The sequence below is a fragment of the Pipistrellus hanaki genome (assembly GCF_964339955.1).
Source record: "Pipistrellus hanaki genome assembly, chromosome: 19".
Taxonomy (NCBI): domain Eukaryota; kingdom Metazoa; phylum Chordata; class Mammalia; order Chiroptera; family Vespertilionidae; genus Pipistrellus; species Pipistrellus hanaki.
In genome coordinates this window covers 6,703,759-6,729,437 of record NC_140521.1, presented here as the reverse complement: position 1 = coordinate 6,729,437, position 25,679 = coordinate 6,703,759, and the positions used below count along the sequence as shown (strand labels likewise).

General features: G+C 38.0%; 1 protein-coding gene across 17 annotated transcripts in view; it reads right to left on the bottom strand.

The window, feature by feature from the left end:
- The window catches only part of ATXN2 (ataxin 2), an 81,425-nt gene that overhangs the window by 33,639 nt on the left and 22,107 nt on the right, over positions 1 to 25,679 (bottom strand). For 11 of the 17 annotated variants that reach the window (XM_084868014.1, XM_084868011.1, XM_084868019.1 and 8 more), the window contains exons 3-11: positions 24,824 to 24,883; positions 24,271 to 24,342; positions 23,030 to 23,180; positions 12,107 to 12,121; positions 8,935 to 9,059; positions 5,971 to 6,062; positions 5,321 to 5,518; positions 3,852 to 4,030; positions 1,814 to 2,023 (exon numbers count right to left, since the gene is read on the bottom strand). In XM_084868014.1, coding sequence (XP_084724140.1) covers positions 1,814 to 2,023; positions 3,852 to 4,030; positions 5,321 to 5,518; positions 5,971 to 6,062; positions 8,935 to 9,059; positions 12,107 to 12,121; positions 23,030 to 23,180; positions 24,271 to 24,342; positions 24,824 to 24,883 — 1,102 coding nt within the window. The remainder of the gene's footprint in view (positions 1 to 1,813; positions 2,024 to 3,851; positions 4,031 to 5,320; positions 5,519 to 5,970; positions 6,063 to 8,934; positions 9,060 to 12,106; positions 12,122 to 23,029; positions 23,181 to 24,270; positions 24,343 to 24,823; positions 24,884 to 25,679) is intronic. The other 6 variants (XM_084868022.1, XM_084868023.1, XM_084868026.1 and 3 more) reach the window with 3 other exon arrangements.

Genomic DNA, 25,679 nt, shown 5'->3' with positions numbered 1-25,679 from the left:
TTAATTTTATTTATTTCTTAAGAAGTCTACTGTACTTTCAAACAAAATAGGTAAAAACTGGACAGAACGGCTCTCACCAGAGAAGCCAGACAATGCCAACTCCTTCATGTCAAAGCCCAGGCTCCTCACCGCACCTGCTGCCAAACTTTGCATAATGTCACGTTAGTTTGTGTCCTCAGCAGGAATTTAATCATGGACATAATCTTAAAAAGGATGTTAATCTTACATACTATAGTCTTCAATGGGAGATATAATTGAAGTCTATCAAAGAATGATTTAAGAATTGGGGATGTGCATATTTTACATACTTTTTTATATCTCTTAGAAAAAGACTGATAAAGTAGGTTGGCATACCTCAATGAAATCAAACTGCAACTTTAAAAAAACTCATTCTTTTGGGTAATATAGCAAATACTTACAGAAACAAAATATACTCCCCTCTATTAAGCACAAAACACCACTCTATTTAATAGTGTTAATTTAGAAGTTCACACTTAAAAATGATTCACTGTCATCTACCTACGTGATTAGAAAACATTTTTAATTCCAATTAGTTAACAAGAAACCTGAGATGCAGCACCCAAACAAGCAGAAGGTGACCCTGCCCGACAGTCAGTCCACAAGCAGCCCATGCACCACACTGTCAACGCTCACACTCACTACGGAATCCTGCTCAGCCACGACAGTCATGACAACAACATCACTTATTTAAACAACGGCCTATGACAGTGTTTTGGCAGAATTTAACTTTTTGTTTAGTGGCCACCATTACAGGCCCTTCAGAGAAAGGAAGTCACCTTGAAGATCAGTGCAACCTGCTGTTGAAGGTTAGCCACTTTAGTCAAGGTCACACGACCTCCTTGACTGGAGGGCAACAATTTATTAAAAAGCAGGCAGCATAGTTTTCTCCGGGGAAGCACTTTATACCAGAAAACTGTATTAGTCTCAACAGAAGCCAATAAAAGGCCATTTTAATGAACAAATCATATCAAAATTATTTGATCAAAAGGACATTATCATTCAGAAAACAGGCTCTTAATGTATGTACTACATTTAAGTTAAAATGTGATCTTTCTACAACACATCCATATATTTGATGTGTAGCAATGGCAAATTAGCATCACATATTGACTGAGAATTATGTTCTTTTTCCCACAAGGGCAAAAATAAGAAATAAAACCCTAAAGATTAAAATTCATATATGGTTTTTATTAACAATTTTACTTTAGATCCAGAACTTCTTCCAGATTCAAGTAGACTTTCATTATAAAATATTGCAAAGCTAATTTTTTTTTTAATTCCCCAAACATAAAACCAAACACTATTGTAATCTAAGGGTTGACACAAAAAGGCAGCTAATGGAATGTCCCTCTCAAAAGTATCCGTAAGTCACCACTCCTGTCTCTGGCCAACAGGTAGTTTACTGATACCGTGGCCAGGAGCTATAAAACGATAGGTTCTACAGGAAGGCCAAGCCTGGGTGAGGAGCTCATTGTTCGCCATTAATCATCGTGCCCAGTGTGCACTGTGGGGAGAAGGCCCTGGGCAGACCTGCTGGGGCTGTACAGGAGCGTCATTACCAGGCAGAGATAATCCCCATTCTTACAATTCAGGATAGTTCATAGCTTCACACAGCATTTATCAAATTTCTCTCTAATGAACAAAAGGTTAATAGAAATAGTTTTAATAAACTAAAGTTAAAACACGGAAATTATAGGTTATCAAATAATGAAGAGGAAACTTTTCTAATTATAAACTCACATAGGAGTTAAACAAAGACAAACAAAAACATGAACAAATTGTGGTATTGTACCTTCTGAAGACATGCGTTTAGGCATAGTAGAGACAGGAGCTGGAGAACCATGAGCAGAGGGGTGAGACGGGGGTCTGGATGGCCGCGAGGGGGGCCTGGAGGGCGGCCGTGTAGGGGTGGCTGCCCGAGGTGGAAGAGAGTTGGGACCTGACTGGTAGCGAGAAGGTGGGCGAGAGGAAGGAGATGGGCAAGGCGATGGCCAGGGAACACCTGACAGAACAAATGATATGAAGGAAAGTATAAAAACTAAAGAAAAAAATGAGGGAAAAAGTAAACAGAAAAAAAAAGTAAAATGACAAAAATGATTTCTTGTACATTTTAACCCTTTGAGGACAGTCATTTGATTTGTGATAAGTTTTAGCATAACTTAAACTGACATAAATTCACATTTTACTTTAACCTCCTTAAAATTAATCTGTTTAAATGAATACACGTTCCCAAAGGGTTAATTAGGATCTACACATACTACTGAAGAAGACAGTTAAGACTTTGCCTATTAATCCTACTTCTACAACTGTTTCTCAATAATAAATAGATAAAAGAAGTATAACATATCGTAATTTCACACAATAAATCATAAAACTCAGGAATAACATTTACATTAGTTTTAGCTTTTGAAATATAATGAAAATAAGCACTAACTATAAAATCCCATTAAAAATGCTGGTTTCTCATAACCATTTGTGACTTTCATCTAGTTTATACTTGAACATAAGCTTCAGTCTGAAATCTCATTAAGCAAGTTCATTCAAGTAGAAATAAAATATTACTTCCACTATTTTCTAGAGTCATGGGAGTGACAAAAGGTTAATATTCAGTGCCTTCTCGAAAAACGCTTTAATCTTAACAAATAATAAAAAGGGAGACCTTCTGTATAATTATGCAGCTTTTCTTATCTAAATTAACTTATCTAAGAAACTGCTTAATAAACTACAGAGCAATCATCACCAAATAACTGCCACTGACGGATATGCACAGGTCAAAATACAGCTAACATGTAAACATAGCATATCACTTACCTCCGTCTTAGCAAAGAGTCCAGGTCTCCTCTCCACAGGCTGCCACACACTTGAGTATCATACATTTCCCAGCCCCTTCAGGATTTTACTTTGGAAATTCTGTTCATGAACAACTGAAATTCTTTACTCAGCGAGCAAAGAAATTTCACCCCCAATACTAAGGATATGAAATACTCAAGCGTGTTCATTTGGAGAGGAATTCTGGAGAAAGACTCAATAAAATGAAATTGGAAACTTAGTGTTCTCTATTTTCCCTCCTTACTTTCCAAACTTAGATACCTAAAATGGATTGCCCGCTTTCTCCCCTTAGTATTATTAATTACTGTATTTCCATACTGTCTACAGTACTGCTGTCTAGTGTGTACCAGACTTATATTAAAGATCCATGAGCTATATTCAATCTAGACTTAGAGGTAGAGTAGAAATATCTCTTCCTACTGAAGATGCATGCAAGTTTCTTTTACTTAAACTACAATAGCCATCTTTACACTAAGAGTTGTTTTGGTTGCTTTTTAAGCACATTTCACTCGTCACCTTCTTCACATGACTGTTGGTCATGTCTTGTCATCTCAAATCTTTTCTTGAAATAAGCAAAATATAAATATATAAGCAAACAGTAAGTGAAAATGAATATATATTAACTGCTGAGTGTTTCACACAGAATAGGATTTTCCATTGAAATTTTGTGTAAATAACTTTATCATCCAGTGTTTTTAAAATTGAGAACCTACCCAAAGTTTCCAATTTCTTTATATGTGGAGTGTTTTGTGTTATTTGCCAAGTGAATGTCTTTGGTTAAATTTAGCACTTTATCTTAACACATTATGCTAAATGCATTCCAATTACTTATACTAACTTTTACTAATTTGATATTCACAAAGGTAAATTTAAATAATTTTTTGAACTGAAAACAACTCCACAGAAATTAAGGTGTGCACTTCTTATTATGTAAACTTGTAATTATTTAGAAAGCGATATATTTGATTAATAACACTGAAAAATTTGGTCAAAATACTTGCCTCCATTAACTACTCTTTGGTCTGAACCAGAATTCGGGTTGAAATCTGACGTGTGCGAAGCGGATCTCGATGCCATGGAGCCCGATCCCGGCTGGCCCATTCGCGGTGAATTCTGCCGCCCACTTCCCCAGGACATGACTTCTCTATTTCTTTGTCCAGGAGGAATATATTTATTTTCCCTGAAAAGGAGAGATCCTCTAAATTATTTTATCCTAATAGGAACCAGGCCAATAAAACAAACCTAAAAGTAATTTAGGCAGAAGGGACTTCTTCTTATAAAAAGGTTAAACACTAAACCAAACTGCCCCACTCCCAGAAACCCTTGGCTTCCAATTTACTCTGAGTTCTAGCTCCCTATCTTTCATTTCCCTCAGATTCTCCCTCCTCAGCAAAGTTTAACAGACGTGTGTTCATTCTAATCTACTCTGCCGCTTCATGGCTGACTATTAATCATTGCCTATCTTCTTCTTCGTTGGCTTTCTCTGAGATCTCTTCTCTCTGTGCTTATTCAAGGTTGTTCATGACTTTAATATCAACGATGATGATGAATCCTAAGTCCCCTGCCAGTCTCAGCCTCAACATCTCCCACTTACACTTTCATTCAAATCGCCAGACTCTCAGCTATGAGTGTGGTAAAACGGGATGCGTATTTTACGCTACCAAATATATAGCAGGTGCTTTTCAACACGTCTGACAGATGAATGAAAGATCTGTGAAGCCTTCTATTGCAATAAACTGCACAGATAGACTCATTATATAGCCCCTCAAACTTGCTCCACATTTCCTGTCTCCATTAATAGTTCAACCACCAGCCCACTTAGTTATCAAATAAACCTGTTACCCCTGGTTTTTCTAACCTTTCCACTGCTAGCCCTGGTCTAGTTGGTTACCAAGTTCTCACACTGGTCCCAGAGTTCCTTCATATCATCCCCTGCCTACAAGGTGCTCTTTTAACATGACATGTGAAGCCCTTCACTCCTTCAGCTCCTATCACCAGCAGCCACCCTCGCACCCTCTAAACTCACCCTGTACCTACACACATGAAACTGGCCTTTCCCTCAGCTGGTGGGGTTCTTCCACTCATCTTTCCACCACGTGAGGAATTCTTCTGTTTCTCTGAGTGGCTGATGCTTCACAAAATGTCACCCCCCCCGACCATACAGGCCGTGCTCATTCCCCCTCCCTCTGAACGTCCCTAGTACTTTGAACACCGCTAATCTAAATGAGCTCCTCCAGGCCGGGGTTTTCTCATCGCTGTATACCCAACACTGGACAACAGAAAGCTGATGCTCTAAAAATACTTCCCGAGATTTCTATAATCTTCTCTCTAATAGAACCTTAAAGCAATTCCATTTGCATTTCCTGCCTAAGCTACATTAAAAGAAGATGAAATATAATAATAATACACCTTCTCACACAGACCTTGAATGGTGTATCCAAAATACTGCATCATGATTTCCTTTAAATACCTAGTGTTTATGCCGTGACCCTCACGTTCACTGGAATTTCTCTGAACTGCTGTGTATTTTTCTTCTTCGCTCCTATCATCATTTTCCAGGGCTACCCGGGCTTTGTACTGGGCACTTGATTCAATTTCTTCTGCTAATTGGTTTGCTCTTGCTTCTCGTTTTAAAAATTCTTCTGAATTATCCCTTTCTAAGGGCACCCTGAAACACAAGGAAAACAAAAAGCAAAGTGAGTATTTTAAAGTCATAGTTTATATAATTGTCACAACTATTAAGGGAATTTAGAGTTTGAGATTCTGGTAAAACTGTAAGAGAGTTACAGTGATCTAAATATTAAAAATCAAAACTTGAATTATGTTATTATCTTTTCTCTAAAGGAATATAACATTTCCAAACTGGTTAAATTGATTATTTCCCCCATAACTACTAGACTTGTTAGTTTAGTTTATAAAATGTTTATACAGCATACATTCAGAGTATATGTAAACTATGTGTATTCCCTGTGTAACGGGAATTTATCAGCTTGGGGAGTAATAGATAATGCTTTCACAGAATTGTTTAATTTAAAAGCAACAGAATTTACTCAACATCATAATTTAAGTTGATAACCAGAGACAAATGCACTAAAATAAAAGCAAACTTTTTGAACTTACGTATATGAAGATAAACTGCTATCATATGTAGACACTACACCATAATTTTCTTCATTATATCGAAACATATCATTGGGATCCCATCCATTAGACTAGAAGAAAATGAAGCTCATTTTTCAAAATGACAAAGTATTTGTCTTCTTTAATTCAGTTACAATCAATATCTGCATTAACAATATCTATCCTACTATACTATACTAGCACAATCTAGAAAATAGGCAAAATTTTCCGTTAGAAATGTTTTAAGGAAAAACTTTTCTTGTGCACCAGCCCCTGCAAGTTGGTAGATTACTATTATATAAAACAATCATTTGACAGGCTAGTGAAAATTTAGAACATTTCAGTTACTTCATAAAACATGAGCCCTCCGGTTAGGGTTCTCTCCTCTCCCTGCTCCCGAGCAGCCATCTTTCTAAAGCAGCGGTCACCAACCTTCTGGACCTGGCGGACCACCGGTTGTCGACCGCTGTTCTAGAGCGAATTTACTGGAAATCTTGACTGATCATCAGGTCTGCGTGGGACAGGGTGTTTTTTGACAGCCAAAAATATTTGCATTGTTTTGGAGGAAGGAGGGGAGAAGCCAAAGCCTTCCCTGCTGCATCACTGCTTACAGGGGGAGCAGGGTACCAGATCCCTGCCATCTCCCCTCCCTTTGGGAAGGCAGAGGCTCAAAGGAAAGGCAGCATGAAGAGTAAACAGGCAACCACTGGACAAAGTCACAAGAGTTTTAGAAACAGCTTGCCATTAGTAGCTATGGTCCTCAGCAATGAAATTCTAGGCCTTGGTACCCTAATCTGTAACCTCAGTGTAGACAACTCTACAATCATGAGAAAACTACCATTCTCTCAAGCTAAACTACATACTTAAAAAAAAATTTTTTTTTCTATTTATTTTTTAAATATATTTTATTGATTTTGTAAGAGAGGAAGGGAGAGAGATAAGAGAGTTAGAAACATCGATGAGAGAGAGTCATCGATCAGCTGCCTCCTGCACACCCCCTACTAGGGATATGCCCGCAACCAAGGTACATGCCCTTGACCGGAATCGAACCCGGGACCATTCAGTCCCCAAGCCGACGCTCTATCCATTGAGCCAAACCGGTTTTGGCTTTTTTCTATTTATTGACAGAGGACAGGGAAAAATGGAAGCAGGAAAGGGGGGAGGGAGAGGAGAGGGATGGAGAAAGAGAGAGATCAATTTGTTGTTCCAATTATTTATGCATTTATTGGTTGATTCTTATATGTGCCTTGTCTGGGATCGAACTTGGCATATTGGGAGAATGCTCTAAGCAACTGAGCTACCTGGTCAGAGCTAAACTACATTTTTTAATCCATAAAAATTAATCCATCAGGGGCAGAGGCAGCAAGAATCTTCACTGGTGAATATTAATGTCTAGGTAATCAAACCAATTCTTTATTGTTTCAACTCTTTTTTAAAAGGCTTGACTGGTTGAAAGGATCAAAATACAGTCCATAATCATTATCCATCTCAGAAGAGAGAACACAGAATCATCCAAGCAATGTCCATGGCAACTTTAAAACAAAAGCTTGTCTCTAAGGTCACCCATCGAACTTGTTCTCTGTGTTAGTCCAGATAAAACTATAACGTAGCCCTAGTCGGTTTGGCTCAGTGGATAGAGCATCAGCCTGAGGACTGAAGGGTCCCAGGTTGATTCTGCCAAGGGCACATGCCCGGGTTGCAGACTCAATCCCCAGTGTGGGGCATGCAGGAGGCAGCCAATCAACGATTCACTCCCATCATTGATATTGCTCTCTCTCTATCGCTCTCCCTTCCTCTCTAAAATCAATAAAAATATATTTCAAAACAAAACTATAATGTAATTCCACCACTAAAACAAATCATTAGGCCTTAACATGGACAGAAAATCAGTTACCTATGAAGGCTTTAAAATTACTTAGTTTATGCTCCATGTAAAAAATCTAAACAGCAGAAAGAGACCCAATAAAAAGTGAATGTGTGCCTAACCACTATTAATAATTTCTTGGACATAAACCAGATGGTCCCTATGCACATATAATTGGCTCTCTCTTTATTTTAAAACCCAAATATGATCTTCTTGTTCTCCAAGATGCTTTTTCATTCATTAAGTCTTACATATCTTCCCATACCAAAATACTGTTATTTTTAATGGACATATAGTATTTCAATTGGATGAAGGTACACTAAAACTACTTAACCCACACCCTCTGATGACAGTGAAGCTATATCCAATTTTCACTATCAGTAACAGCTGCAAAAAAAATCCTCATACAGCCGAAACCGGTTTGGCTCAGTGGATAGAGTGTCAGCCTTCGGACTGAAGGGTCCCAGGTTCGATTCCGATCAAGAGCACATGCCTGGATTGCAGGCTTGATCCCCAATAGGGGGTGTGCAGAAAGCAGTCAATCAATGATTCTCTCTCATCAGTGTTTCTATCTCTTTCTCCCTCTTCTTCCTCTCTGAAATCAATAAAAATGTTAAAAAAGAAATTTATTTGTTGCTTTAATTATAAAGTTACCTAACTATAGACCTTAATAATTACAGTAGTACTTCTTTTTCAGATAAGCCTAAAAGATGTACTTTGACCTCACCTAGAGTCAATAGACAATTAAGACACCATACCACTTGCCTTGGTCTGCCTTAAGGGGCAGAGTACTCAAAGCAAAATATTCTGGCACTTTCAGTTTCCCATGGTTTAGATTTGTAAGTTGCTTATTATGACTTACTTTAAAAACTTAGGAATAATTTGTAAGCATCCCAAAGAAACATTTTTTCTATATTTACTGTCCTGGGGTGAGGGGTGGGGAAAGGAGGGGAAATACAGACAACAATCTACATTTACACAAAACTGCTGCTTTAAATATAATTATATTTAAACAATATACTTAAATTAAATCCAAGCGATAGGATATCATACCACATCACACGGCCATAGTCTGACAGTAATACAAAGGTTTTACTTACGACATCGTTTTCCAAAGCTTCTAGCTCCTCACTGGCAGTGAGCTCCCCTGCGTCCCAGGGCTCCAGGTCCTTCTCTTTGTGCTCCCCGTTCACTTTAGCGCTGATAGCCGAGTCAGTAAAAGCATCTGCAAAGGATGTTTTTGGTTGAAAGATCATACAACCACCCACACAATGGGCTAAACTATACACATAAGTTACCAACAAAGATGGTATGGTAAAAATAACTATGGAAAGGGAATTTCTAATACATTCATTAACAGTATGCTTTCAGATATCTGATGCTTCTAACTTCAGAAAACTTAATTGGCATCATAGATAATTATTAATGAAGATATGTTTTTCATATAATTTTAAGCCACATGAAATGTTTTCATATATTCACAAATCATTAAATTATATGAAAAATAATTACTTTGTGTTTTTGAAGTAATCCAAAAAATGTCTATCCATCCACCTAAAACGATCTCTTTTGTTAAAAAAAGCCAGTAGTTAAGACATGCCCTCAGTGGTCCTGCAGCCAGACATGGGAAGATTTTTCAACTTTCTGAACCCGTGTCTGTATGCAAGCATCAGTAACCTGACATACTCTTGCCATTAGTAACCGTAGCTATTCTAAGTGACCATTCTCCACAGAATCTGTTTTTCCCTATAGCTACCCTGCTACGAAGCTCAGGCCCTACAGTGTTTCCTGTCTCCAGAAGTTCACACGGCAGAGCTATCTGAACTTGCAATCAATTCTTTCTCACTTGTGTCTGCTCCTCCTCTGCTAACACTACTGAGGAGCACTAGCTAGTGAAAGCAACATGGCATTAGTATGTTTGGTTGGCGGGAGCTATCTGTCTGTCTATCTATCCATCTATCCATCCATAGCAGCTATCCCAGGAAAGGAACACATTCTCTAGTTGGGAGTTAGGACTCAGCTAAATAAAGGTTCACTGGGGCAACATTAGAAAATGCTTTGGAGATAAAGGCTTTGCACTTAAGTGGCCGGACTCATATGGCATCACCTTGCACAGGGCGAGGCAGTGGTACTTCTGCTGATCTGGCTCCCAGTCATTGTGCCCTCACCCCTTCTGCAAGCTACCACCACGGAAAAGAAGGGAAGAATCAACAGCCGTGTCTCCTCAAAAGAGCCAATTCCAGAGGGATTTTTTTTATTTGATACTGCTTCTGTAACTATCATCAGCTCTCTAGTGAGCAAGGTGATAACAAAGTAAGAAATGTATGCCAGCAAATTTATGGATGGCACTACAAGCCTATGTAGCTTTTACTTGCCCTCATCCCAAAACAGGGGTGGATGAAGGTGTAGCACACTCACTAGGAAATAAAGAAATAACTGCACTAATGGGCTTAGCTGCCAGCTCTACCAGCAGCACAATTCTCTTTGCTAGCAGGAATAAAAGCCGCGCGTGTACGCAGGGGGCCTCCCCAGAGCTGCACACTGGAGCTGAGAATGGGAAGAAGTACTCACTAGAAGTGACTACATTTTGGGAAAACTTTCTAAGAGAGTCTAACAGCCTGATGCTGATTTCATAATGTCATATTCAGCTGGAAGCCACTTATGGTCCTAAAAGCTAGGCTTTCCATGACATTCACCCTAAGTCAAGTTACACAAATTCTTGGTAAAAATTAATTTTGACGTGTGTTTTCAAGAATGTGAAATGTTCTAAAAAAAAATCAAATAATAACTTACATTAGGATGATGAAATTCTAGTTTAATTTTCACAAAACCAGAACAGAAAAATAGACTACAGAAAAATTCCAAACCAGTCATGTTATCTTCTGTAAGAAGCAACAGGATTATTAATTTATAGTTAAGATCCTGTTAATATTTTAATCACACTAATTTTAGAAAAGCATATATTTAAGTAAATAAAGCACATACTTAGATGGAAACCCAGTATTAAAAGTAGCATTATTTTTATTGACAAAATTAAAGCTCAAAGCAGAAAATTTTTTTGTTTTTTTGTTTTTTTTTACACAACAACATAGACTTTTTGTCGTTGCAGGAATGTGTGTGTATGTATGGCAAAGTATTTAGAAAGAGTAGAGACCAAGCCAAGCTGTCCTGAAATTTAAAAATACAAAAAAAAAACACACAACTTAAATGTACTTTTATAATAATATACTATTATTCTAAAAGAAAACAGCAAGGCTCCCACTGCGGGTAAAAAAAAAAAAGCAAACTTCACTGAACCAAGTTTTACTCTGCTGATTAGAGTTTAGGCTGTAGAAAGAGGCCACTTATTAGATAACCTATTTTTCCAATTCTACATTATCTTAAATATGTTTACAATACCAACTTCATAAAAAGAATTAACTATTCACCTGTTTTTACTTAGAGCATTATGGTTTTATTTCAAGGTAGAAATGGGGGAAGGGAAAATGTGAAAGTGTTTCTCTTAATAAAGGAATGATATTCCTTTTATAATTTCCCCCAAAGAGCCCTAGCCTGTTTGGTTCAGTGGATAGAGCATCACTACAGGGTTTGATTCCTGTGTCAAGGGCACATGCCCGGGGTTGTGGGTTTGATCCCCAGCAGGGGGCGTGCAGGAGGCAGCCAATCAATGATTCTCATCTCTCTCTCTCTCTCTCTCTCTCTCTCTCTCTCTCTCTCTCTCTCTCTCTCCCCCCTCCCTTCCTCTGAAATAAAAATTAAAAATTAAATTAAAAATAAATAAAATAAAAATTTCCCCAAAGACAATCCCTTTTTAAAGATGGGTAAAAAGTTTAGGGAAAGATGCATTTAAGTGGGGAGTCAGCACAAAATGAGGCTATAGTGTCAGGATGCTGGAGAACACCCTGGTCATAAATACTTTATTTCAGATCAACACTGTATCATTAGATAAAAGAAATCAAGACCTGGATATTCCATTCTACACTGTTACCAATAACCACTACTATAAATTCAAAAAGTGCTTTATTAACAGCCATGTTTGGATTTTTAAAAAACATTGTTGGTATTACATAGTACAATGTTATATCCAGAATGCCAGCAAAGTTCAGAAAATCAACTGGCTATAATCAATTGCAATTGTGGGAATTTGCATGTAGATTTTTCTAATGCCATAAGTCAGAGTATATTAATTTTCCATTATCCTCTATGGTAAGAAACAAAAGCATTATAAAGGCAAGATGCAAGAATACAAAATGACTGTTAGAAAAATATTACCTGTTTCTGAAGCAACTACAGGTACAGAAAGAAAAAAAAAAAAAAACACAAAAATTATCAGATGAAATAATGGATATAAATTCATCATGTGCTTAATTCCCTGCTTTATAAACATCCAATTTACAAAAATCTCTAGACTATAATGAAAAAGGAGTATAAAACTATCTGCCCCATGCCCCACCCTCACCTCCAAACTCCCCTAATCTACCACTACAGCAGGTGGGCTCTCAAAGCCTTCCCTTCTGAATCTGGGCAAAAACTCAATCATTCTGAGCTACTGGTGCCACCTTGTGGTGATTGGAAAGAAATGCCTCAACCAATAGGCTTCCCCTCCACCCCCACCCCCCATAGGCATTCATTCCCTCAGCTCCATACCCAGGAAATGGGATAGGTGCTCTCCTCAAGTTTTCCTCTTTTACTTCTTAGTCAATTATGACTTGAAGATGCAAATTTGTTGAAGAATATTTTAAAGAGCCAGAATAGTGGTGAAATAAGATAAAGGCTAGTAGCATATCATAAAGTAATATAAATTAAATTTATTAAAACTACAAAATGAACCCTGGCTGGTTTGGCTCAGTGGCTAGAGCATCAGCCTGCAGACTGAAGGGTCCCGGATTCAATTCTGGTCAAGGGCACATGCCCAAATTGTGGGCTGGATCCCCAATGGGGGGTGCAGGAGGCAGCCAATCAATGATTCTCTCTCATCATTGATGTTTCTATCTATCTCTCCTTCTCCCTTCCTCTCTGAAATCAATACATACATATATATATATATATATATATATATATATATATACACACACACACACACACACACACTTACACACATATATATACACACACATATATACATATATATTAAAAAACTACAAAATGACATAAAACTGTAAGTTTAAAAATCAATACCAGACTTAACATCAGAAACCCTAAAATATGCTTCTAGAAAAAGTCTTCAGCAAAATCCTCAACTATCTAGTTCATCTTTCAATTAAATGTTTTGTCAAACATTGAATTTTTAAAAAAATATAGGCATTTTTATTTCAGAGAGGAAAGGAGAGGGAGAGGTAGAAACATCGATGATCGGCTGCCTCCTGCACACCCCCTAGTGGGGATCCAGCCCACAACCCGGCCTTTGTACACTTGACCAGAATCGAACCTGGGACCCTTCCGTCTGCAGTTCGACACTCTATCCACTAAGCAAACCAGCTAGGTCTCAAACACTGAAATCCTAGATAAATAAAAAATTTCATTTCAATGATATCATTCTATTTTGACCTTTATTAATAACGTGACTTTTTCAATTACTTTAAAAAGTATTTTCTTAACATGTACCATCAGTTATACATGAATGAATCTATACACAATAGTCTACAGTTGTAGTGGATGCCAACCTCACAAATGAGACCATACTTAATATTTACTGGTATTACTGAGTTTGGATGAGCTGGGGACTCATATCTGACTTAAGATAGAACCCCTGACTTTTCCTGCAGGAACTCTAGGTATATGGAAGAGTAGTTACAGATTGAAGCAAACATTTAGTTCTGAGAATAAGAGGTTGTAGCCTTAAAAGTAACAGTTGATCAAGGCCTTCAAAAACACAAGCAAGAATTAAGCAGGGGTGCTCAACAAGTGTGACTCGGCAGCTGAGCGTCAACCTATGAACCAAGAAGTCAGGGCACATGCCCGGATTGCAGGCTCTATCTCTGGTAAGAGGCATGCAGATTAGTGATTCTCTCTCATCCTATTTGATATAATAAAAAGCTAATATGCAAATTATCCCTATGGATGGGAATTCAACCAACTGGGAGTTAGACGGGCGCTGACCAACGGGGCAGCGCAGAACATGGTGGGTGTCGGCGACGCAGCACTGGCAGCAGGTGGCAGTGTAGGTGCTGCCAGCTCTGATGGCCCCCATGGAGACAGAACCGAGGGATGGTGGAGCAGGTGAGTGGGCAGCATCAGGTCAAGGTGGGTTCAAAGGAAGGCCCCAGCTGGCAGCCGCTAGGGATCCTACCTGTACATGAATTCATTGGTCTCTAGTCATTACTCTCTCTTTCTTTCTGGGGGGGAATTATATATATATATATATATGAATTAAATAGGGGGAAGGAAAGGGCTTATAATATAGACTAGAGTAGCATTAAAAATAAAATTTCTGCCCAACCAGTGTGGTTTAGTGTTTGAGCATCAACCTATGAACCAGGAGGCCATGGTTCGATTCCCGGTATGGGCACATGCCCAGGTTGGGGCTCCATCCCCAGTGTGGAATGTGCAGGAGGGAGCCAATCAATGATTTTTTCTCATCACTGATGTTTCTCTCTCTCTCCCCCCCTCCCTCTCGCTTCAATTAAAAAAATATATTTAATAAAATAATTTCTCCAAACTGTATAGGTGAGATTACCTTTGTATTTTACTCCTATTTTTATGAACTTTCACACCATTAACATATACTAAAGTAGGCATTTTATTATATAGGAAATATTAAAGAATAGCATGAAGAAACAAGATGGAAATAATGAACACGGTGAGGGCCCAGACTGTGTTGGTAGGAACAGCAGAACCAAGTGGACTAATGGAGGGAGGTCCTGAGGCAGGAGAGAGAAGGATAAGAGAAGGTTTCAGGGAGATGGGGCACAGGGAGCCTCTAGATTAGGGATTCTTAAAATCATTATCAGACTTAACATGTACCCCTCTGGCATTTTAGGGAATCTTATGGATTTAATTGCATAAAGGATATAGGAAATAAAATATAATGAAATGCAGCTGTCAAAACAAAAAAAAAAAACAGAACAAAAACCCCACATTTGTGCCTTAGTGATATATGCTTCTTTATTAATCAGTAAACAGTAAATTCTAACAGCAAGTAACTATTGCAATTTTAAAGTCAACGAGCATAAGTAATTTTTTAGATATCCACATCCATACAAGTGATATAAAATTACTGAATGCTATAGGTGCTAGAGTCACAGATATTGCAAATGCTACTGGTTTATTGCCTACATTAATAACGGAGGGGAAAAAAGCTAAATTTCAAATAAAAGGTGATGCAAATAAAAATCTAAATCCCCCCCCCCCCATTCAAGTTAAAAAATGCCAAGCCCACTTCACAAACCATTTGGAAATCATGGATCCAAATTAAAAATTATGTGTTTCTCTCTCATCGACGTTTCTAACTCTCTCTCCCTCTCCCTTCCTCTCTGTAAAAAATCAATAAAATAAAATAAAAATAAATAAAAAGGATCTGCTGAGCCCTCCTAAAGCTCCAGCAAGAGTTAGAAACCAGCCAGCACCATAATGGAATGTCCCCAGCCACACCCAGCAGGAGTCTACAGAGAGTTTAAAAATTGGAGGCCAGAGGAGGATCGAACAAATGAACCCAATTCTTTCTTTAAACAAATGGAAGGCTGGGGAAGGGTCAGAGAACCCTCGGAGGGGCACAGAAGAAAGGGAGAAGAGTCAGGTTAAGTTAGCTGTGGTCGGAGTGAACCTTGGTCAGAGTAGATCTGAGAGGGCATTGTGGAACAGAAAGCAGTTACAAGCCATGACGACAGTCCTGAAAGCAGGCTGCTGACATGGGTTGGAGAGAGAAGACATGTGTAACAGAGCTCAGAAGGCTAAGTTCCTACAGGAACAGTGCTCTGTTCCAAATAACCAACTTGAAAATAAACTTTTGTAAAATCTACCATTTGCACCCTAATCTTGGAAGGAAGGTATCAGGGTCTTAGCCACAAAACTATGGGAAACTTGAAAGCCTCTGTTCTAAATACTAAGAAATCATAGTTACATTACAAAATACACCAGACAAGCACTTGCCAATTAAAAAATGCAGGAGTGGATACTGTTCATTTTGAATGACCACAACTATTTTCTAATTGTAATTCTGGGCTATCAAGCAGAACTATTTCATATTGGAAGTAGTACCATGGAGATGACAGTTTTATAATAAATTCAAGTCTCTGAGGTTAGATCCATAAAAGTCAGTCCCAAAAATTTTCCTTCAAATGAAAGTTTTATTTTATTTTAGGAGAGAATGAATCAGGAAGAGCTAGAATAAAGTAATAGGTCATCCTGAATTCATACTTAGCAGGATCGGAACAGGAAACCAGGATCTGTCCTGCAGTACAGGCCACAGAGCCTTTCCGGCTCTTATCTCAGCAGCTGAGAGTCCACAAAACGTTCGACTTCCTATTCCTGCGTTACCTCCAAAAGACGTCAGAAGACACTCTAACAGCGATGCCAAAGGAAGACAGTTTGTGGGGTGAGGCATCAGAAAGTGGGCATTCTGTTTTCGGCTTCTCCAATGGGCTCTGGGTACAGAGCCCCATTTTGAGGGGAAGGAGGAGCTTTTAGACTGTGCTATTTGGAAGGGCAAAATGGCTCCAATGAGTGTTTCAGCATTTCTTTATAAAAGGAACAGTTTTCATCTGAAAAGTTAAAGAATGAGAACGGAAATAAAGTAATTTTGTACAAATTTAGAGCAAAAAACCCACAAAACTTCAGAAATATTGAGGAATCAAAAAACAGAATTTAGTAACTGAACCGCCAGTACTCTTAGCCAGCACAGTAGTCTTTTTACAAAAAACTTACTCTGAGAATTATAGCAACAATGTCCAGAAATAGATAAAGAAAAAGTAAATGAAATTCATTCCAATTCTTACAGCTATATGCACGCCTGATTCTTTGGAAAATATAAAAACAGTTTAAAGATTCAGACTGTTCTTTTCTAATATAAATTAGAGGAACACTGTTCAAATGCACATGCTCGCGTAAAATTCTGAGCCAGGGCTGATCTGGATAAAAAGAGCAATCATTTCTCTCTTTAGTCAGATGGAATAGAAATTAAAATGGAGACAATTTACCCACATTCTCTCACTGCCCTACTTTTTTACTAGTTTTAATATATATGCTATTGATATACCACTAAGACTCTGCAGAGTAAGAGAAAATAAAACTAAAACCAGATGGTAACTGGATATATAGCATTATACAATACAACCAAGTAAACTGTCTTCCTGAAAGTGTCCTGGACTCGTTTTCAACTATTTACTAGAAAGTACAAGAATCCTACTTGTTTTTACTTCAACTGTCCCATTAGCAGAGGGTAAGTCGTTTCTTGAGTTCCTATCACAAGGTTAATATTAATATTTCCCACTTTTACCATTCAGCAAGCCTGAAAGATGAAAAAATCACATTCCACACCTTTGATTACTAGTGAGGTGAACTATCTTTCCACGTGTTCACTAGCCATTTGTAAAACTTGTTTTATTCCATTTCCCCAGTGTGGAATATGTCTTCTAAATTTTATGGTACTTCTGCATACATGTCTTTAATATTTTATAATCAAATATTTAAATATTTTACTTTATGCATTTTTGCTTTGATGTTCATACTTTTTTTTAAAAAATATATTTTATTGATTTTGTACAGAGAGGAAGGGAGAGAGATAGAGAGTTAGAAACATCGATGAGAGAGAGTCATCGATCAGCTGCCTCCTGCACACCCCCTACTGGGATATGCCCGCAACCAAGGTACATGCCCTTGACCGAAATCGAACCCGGGTCCCTTCAGTCCCCAAGCTGACGCTCTATCTATTGAGCCAAACCGGCCTCGGCTGATGTTCGTACTTATAAAGTCATCTTCTAGCTGAAATTGGTTTGGCTCAGTGGCTAGAGCGTCGGTCTGCGGACTGAGGGATCCCAGGTTCAATTCCGGTCAAGGGCATGTACATTAGTTTCGGCCACATCCCCAATAGGGGGTGTGCAGGAGGCAGCTGGTCTATGTCTCTCTCTCATCAATGTTTCTAGCTCTCTATCCCTCTCCCTTCTTCTCTGTAAAAAAATCAATTAAAAAATAATTAAAAAAAAATAAAGTAATCCTCTATCTCAAAATGATATAAATGTATAGGCTTGTTCTAGAGTTCTTATATAGTTTAATTTAAAAATGTTTTTTCTTTAACCATTTAGGTTTTATTTTTGTGATAGGTATAAAGTAGGAATCTAACTCCTCCCAAATGTCCCAACAGTATTTACTGAATAATCCACCTAACTCCATATTTAAGTATTATCTTTACCACACATTAATAAAATGCTCATATAAATTGTCTGTTTTGGATTCCCTATTCTTCACCACAATGATTACTATCCTTTAATTCTAATGCATTTTACTGTATGGTAGGGGAAGTCATCTTTTGTGCTCTGGTAGAAAAGAATTCCCAAAACTCTCTGTTAATACATAATGCTTTATAAACTTTAGAATCACTTTGTCAATTTCTACAATAGAGATAATATTATCTTTAGATATTACTTTCAGGAGAGAAGATAGCTTTAAAGTATTAAATATTTCCAGTCAAAGTATGGAACATTTCTCCATTTAGTCAAATCTTATTATACCCTTCTGTAGTATTTTCATAGTCTTCAGCTTAACCACATATGTTTATTTTTATACTTTAAACTCTTCTTTTGTAAATGTTTTATTTTATACTGCTTAGCTGATTAATGCTATTAAATAAAGAGGAAATCAATAGTTTTCCTCTTGGGTCCCTGTGTGTTTCTAGGATGAGGGGATACATTTTCTTTTTTTTAAAAAATATATTTTATTGATTTTATACAGAGAGGAAGGGGGAGAGAGAGAGAGTTAGAAACATCGATGAGAGAGTTATCGATCAGCTGCCTCTTGCACACCCCCTACTGGGGATGTGCCCGCAACCAAGGTACATGCCCTTGACCGGAATCGAACCCGGGACCTTTCAGTCCCCAAGCCGACGCTCTATCCACTGAGCCAGACCAGTCCCGGCATTTTCACTAAGTTTTCAAAAGGGACCCCAAGTTGATTAAGTCTTGAGTTTCTCTGAACTGCCCATAGTGACAAGCACAGTCATGGACACATTCCACAGCTCATTAAGTATTTGTTGGCATCCTGTATACATAAGACACTTATAGCTTTCTCACTCTTTACATGAAGGCTTTAATTTGATTTGTTCAAAAGACATTTATAATACACCAGTACTATGTGCCAAAACACTATACCAGGCTCTGAGGACCATAAACAAACAAATGCAGTATCCATATACTAGTACAAGGAGCTCAAAGTATAACAATGAGTGAGACAGAAACATCCATCCTATCCTATGTGGGAACCCTTCACACAGCCCGCGTGATTAGGGTCCACTCAGGGTCCGGCTTCTGGAGGAGGCCACCCACTGAAATGAAGAGACTAGAAAAGAGTTCATTTGGGACAAATGGGGGGCCAGGCGGGAGTCAACCTCTAGTGGGAAGACTCTCTAGGCTCTGGCCTTGCTATCCCTTTTATTGAGGCTGCTACGGGCTACACCCATTACCCTTAAGCAGCTTTGGGAAACACCCATAGCCAGTAGGCAGGTAATAAGCGGATTATCATATCGGCAAGGATTTACATGATTACATGGGGAAGTTGCCTCAGTTACTATTGTCTCAATTAGATAGGGTGTGGTTGGCTCTGACCTTTCAGAGCTTCAAGGTTGACCAGCCTCTTTCTATTAGTGAGACAATGATTGGTTTCCGGCAATCCTATATAATAAAAATGTAGTATGCAAATTGTCCCCTTGACCAGGAGTTTGTCTGGGAGTTTGAGCAGGGGGCAGGTCTGGCTGCGCGAAGGGAGGAAGGCCCCCGCAGGGGCAGCAGGCAGCCAGGGGAAGGGAGGGAGTACCTGGTCAGCAGCTGGCTAGGGACCCTACCAAGTGCACAAATTTTGTGCACTGGGACTAGCCAATAATTATGATCACGAGGGGGCAGACACTCAACATAAAAGCAGAAATCAAAGACAAGGAAACATGGAGACTGATGGATCTCATGGGGAAGGGGCGAGGGGAGTATGAGAAGAAATTAACCGAAGATCTTATATGTATACTAGAGGCCCAGTGCACGGATTTGTGCACCCGTGGACCCTTGGCCTGGCCTGCAGGGATCTAGCAGAAACAAGCTCTCCAACGTCCCCCCGAGAATGTGAGAGGGCGCAGGCTAGGCCAATGGACCCCATCAGTGCACAAATCCGTGCACTGGGCCTCTAGTCTAATTATAATACAATATGTTATAAGAGCAATGATACAGCCATTATGGGGAGGGGCTTATATGTTGCTGCGGAAATTATGAGAACATATAAGTGACTGGTATGTGGTAAGCAGAGGGCAAAGAAACGAACACTGGGAACACAAGCATATGAAGGGCAGTGCAGTGTGATAGAAACAAAGCCCAAGAATAAAGCAGAAAAGGAATGATTAATAAGACACATGAGAAATAAAGAGCAGCTTCTGAAGGGTGAAATCAGCAGTATCAAATGCACCACTAAAGACTTCAAAAGAGTCCCAAAACCTACCAATTAGAGGTTACTGGTAGCCTCAGAAGTTTCCAAGATGTGAGCAACAGAAGGCAGATTACAATGGGGTGAGAAGTCAGTGAAAAATAGTAATTAAGATATTTGGATAAGAAAGGAAGAAAGACAAGATAGTCCCTAAAGAACTCAAGATTAAAAGGGATACCTTTTAGGATAAGAGGGACTTGAATAGGTTTTCAGGCTAAAGGGCAAGAGCAAGCAGAGAGGAAGAGGTTGAGAGTTTGGAAACAGAGAAGTGATATAAAAGAGCGAGAAACAGGAATGGCAAAATGGACAGCCAAGGGCATGACTGGGAAAGTAGAGATTAAGCAGGAGGTGAGACATCCTCGTCACTAAAAAAAAACAAAGGAAAGAGAACAGTGATGAGAAAGGGTGAAAATGCCCTGGCCATGTAGCTCAGTTGGTCAGAGATTGTCCCGATCCCTGGTCAGAGCACATACAGGAATCAACCAATGAATGCATGAATAAGTGGAACAACAAATCTCTTTCTCAAAACAATCAATAAATTTTTTTTAAATGAAATAACACAATACTAGATTACAGTCAAAGCAAGAGTTTAGAGATAAAGTATGTTCTGTGTTATTTCACCAAACCCAGCATGATATGTATTATTGATCAGCCTTAACAGCCCATGTGCAGTAGGAAAAATGATAGAGGGCAAAAGTAGACAAACTTTTTCTATAAAGTAAGCAAATATTTTTTGGTTTTGCAAGCCAGATAAGTCTCCATTACAACTACTCAATTCTATCACTGTAGCATGAAACAGTCACTGACGATGTATAAAGAAATGGCCGTAACTATGTTACAATAAAACTTTATTTACCAATGAGTGGATTTGGCCCACTTGACCCCCTCTAGACTGAGATACTACAATGGAAATAAAGTAGTAGAAATAAATAGGAGGGAGAATGAAATAAGGAAATAGACAAGAAGGCACAGAACTGAAACATGGTTGAGTTATTAAAAAGAAAAAAATATAAATAAGGAGCAATAGGAAGAGCAGAAAGAAGGCAAGAGAAAAAAGCAGGTGAGAAAGGAACACTGGAAAGAGACAGGAAACCAAGTTAAAATGCCAATTTCAAGGTATGTATATGCCGGTCAAGGGCACTTAATTGGGTTGCAGGTTCGATCCCGGGTCCCAGTCGTGTGGGAGGCAACCAACTGATGTGTCTCTCTCACACTGATTTTTTTCTTCTTCTCTCTCTCCCTGTATCCCTCTCTCCTTTTCACTCTCTCTAAAAGTCAATGGAGCCGAAACCGGTTTGGCTCAATGGATAGAGCGTCGGCTTCGCGACTGAAAGGTCCCGGGTTCGATTCCGGTCAAGGGCATGTACCTTGGTTGCGGGCATATCCCCAGTAGGGGGTGTGCAAGAGGCAGCTGATCGATGACTCTCTCTCATCGATGTTTCTAGCTCTGTATCTCTCTCCCTTCCTATCTGTACAAAATCAATAAAATATATTTAAAAAATAAAAAAATAAAATAAAATAAAAGTCAATGGAAAAAATATCATTGCATAAGGATTAACAAAAAACAAAAACAAGATAGACATTTGCAAAGATACAAGAACAGGACACAGTGATTTCATCAACATTGCAACGCAGTTGCAGAGTACGTACCTAGCATGGCTAGCTTCTGAAAAAGCAAGCTAACATAGGTGAGAACCTTGTTAAGAGCACCAAGAGAAAAGCTTTAACTTTCTGGTGGCTTGTAAATTCGAAATAACAGTGTAGAAAACTTAGCACAACAGAAACAGCTGCTGGCATAGACTAAATCATAAAAATTAAAAATCGCTGAGTTATAATTTGCAATAGAATTGACTATGGAATTTGACCAAGAGAAAAATCTATTTAAGAATTTTAGAATCAAGTTCAAAATTGCCCAGAAGAGTCTTTCAATGTTACTGAACATTCAGCACTATAAAGTATGCTTCTCTAGATGAATAACAGCAACTCTGACATATTTCTCCTCAACGGAGTTGAAACATACTAAATTTTACTATAAATACATCACCGCTTTTATATTCTCCAAATGTAGTCCCATACCCTGAACTTTTTTTCAAATATGTATGTTCTCCTTTACCATTTGTTTTCATTAATCGTTTTCTATCCATAGCCCTCTGCCTTTCTCCCTTAGCTCTGTGCCTTTGATTTCTTTCCGGAGCATTTATAGAACTACAAGCTTAATAAAACTATAAGTATTATTTATAAGCATTATAAAATGAAAAATTTATAAACTAACACATTATAGAACAAATGGGACAATAAATTTTCAGATGAGTATAACAGTAGCATGCTTAACCATGAAACTGTAGAAAATCCTTTACAAACTATTTTTTAATAAGAACCCAAACTCTCATTATTTATCCTACTAAAAGTACCAATGAATCTTCTACTAGTTTTTAATATTTTCCAACAAAAATGCCTTATAATCCCCATTTGTCTTAATCAGGTCTTTTTTTAAAGCCCATATTTCTTTTTAAAAAATGTCTGTAGAGTCTGCTTGAGAAAATTTTATAAACCATGAAGCATACTTAGGAAATCAAAACTCACCTCTTCTTGCGTAACTGGAGTCCATATCTTTAAACTGTACCACAACGAAGTCTGAACACTTAAACAAAATACTCTCCATTATTTCTTCACGTTTTGGCCCTGAACTGGATTCTGTACTTTTCTCATGTGCAGCATCAAGGACCAAATCACACTTAAATGAAAAACATGAGTAAATATTTAAACATTTATAAAATAAACTTGACAGGACTTCTTCGGCATATCAAGATACTATGCTTACATGCCTTTGGCAAAAAATAATCTATCTCAAGAAAACTATATGTTTTCCTCAGAAATTTGAACTGTTGCTGAAACTGGTTTGGCTCAGTGGATAGAGCGTCAGTCTGCGGACTGAAAGGTCGCAGGTTCGATTCCGGTCAAGGGCATGTATATTAGTTGCAGGCACATCCCCAGTAGGGGGTGTGCAGGAGGCAGCTGGTCGATGTTTCTCTCTCATCAACATTTCTAGCTCTCTATCCCTCTCCCTTCCTCTCTGTGGAAAATCAATAAAAATATTTATTTATATATATATATATATATATATATATATATATATATATATATATATGAACTGTTTCCCATTCCATCTTTTAAAATTCCTCTCACCTAAAAGTTGGTCCTTGCTACCATGGCATGCCTCGAATACATTAATAGTACATAATACAAAAATTAACAAACCAATTTCTCCCTCTTGTGGTCCACAATACTTGAAAAGGCCAAAATATTTTTGTTGTTGTTGCTAATGCTCACCAGAGGATATTGATTTTTAGAAAGAGTGGAGGGGAGAGACAGAGAGAAACATTGATGTGAAAGAGACACATCGGTTGGTCATCTCCCGCATCCGCCCCATCGGGGATAAGGATTGAGCCTACAATTGAGGTAGGTGCCCTTGGCCAGAATTGAACCCAGGACACTTCAGTCCATACTCCACCTACTGAGCCAAACCAGCTAGGGCAAGGCCAAAATATTTTAATAAGCACACAGAGCAAGAAATAGTTTTGATTATACATACCATCTATAAAATAATCAGTATTTGAAACTGAAGAGCAAAATCATTCAGTGATTTTAAAAAGTGCTTTTAAGGTAAAGCACTGAGCATGAAAATGTGACAAACATACCCACCTCATAACTATAAATTGCTAAATCAGAAACCAACAGACACTGTCGGGAAGCCACACAAGCACAGGGCAGTTAATGATTCATAGGGTTTCACATTTAACAAAAAGGAAAAGAGTAAAAATTACCTTAGGACTGTATGTTTTAAAAACTCCTTCATATATACCTCCGTTTTTCACTTGTACTTCACATTTGGATCCCTAAAAACATACAATTAATTTATCAAAGAAACAGTGTGCTACCCAGTCATGGTGGTAATTGTTTTCAATTTACTTTTTATAGCTCATCAGGCTTCAGTCAACATTATCAGGTGCCCATTGACAGAACAATAAAGTTTTTAAAATATCAATAATACACAATTCTCACAGGATTCTGCTCAGAATTTACAGCATGAACTTAAATACTGAAGTATCTCTGACTCCAGTTTTCTTAGGTGACAAAATAATGCATCATAACAACTACTAATATTATTATGTACACAGCAGGGTTAAAAAGAATGCTTTTTATAGTGAATTACAATAACTTGAGTGGAATTCTAACCTCAGAAGTTCTAGTCAGAATTCCTGATTAAACATGACCTAAGAAATGTTACAGAGAATCATTCAACCACATTTTAACTTCATGAAATTATTTTATTCTACTCCAAGGCAGTTTATTATCCCCAATAATGTGATAACTTACAACAACTGATGTAAGTATATGAACCATCCTCATATTGGCATAGATTCCATCAAAAGAAATCTGGAATATTAAGAAGAAAAACACATTTCAGCAATCATATTTATCCTCGCATGTGTATTAAACATTTATTTTGTTATAAAATATTTAGTTAGGTTTGTAATACCTTACATGCATTAAAGGAAGATTTGGTTTACTATAGTCTTTTGCTTCCTTAGAGAATAGCAGCTTAGGTTTCCATACCAAATAGCATTGTTTTGACTATGCATGATATAAAAAGCAAAACTGAACTTACATGTAAGAGGGAAAGATAAGCCATAGGAATAGAAGAGACAGATCAGTGGTTGGGGAGATTTCACTATAAAGTGACACAAGGGATTTTTAGAGGCAACGTAACTGTCCGACTATCTTGAGTATGGTGGTGGTTACACAAGTGTATGCTTCAAAATTCACAGACCTGTATACTAAACAGGATTAAGAATACCTTAAGTAAATGGGGTAGAATTGGGGGCATCTTTATAGAAGACCCTGGATTATCTGCTCTCAGCATGTATGAATCAATGATAGCACTCGAAGGATTAATCAGCCACACCACTTCTTATTACACAAGTGTGTGTCCTCCTGATTCTAAAGAAGAAAATCTACCCAATAAAGACAAAGTCTCAAAAATTAGTGAGTGGAACTTATACCTTCTCCCGTTCGTGACCAATTTAATTTCAGTGATAAGAGTTCTGAAATTTAAACCCAAAAGACCCTTTCAAAGGGAGAAAAGTGAAAAAAGTAAATAAATCAAAGATAGCACATTAACTCAAAATCAAAACCCAAAGAGCTCTGCAAACTCCAGTTCTGGTGTTCCACT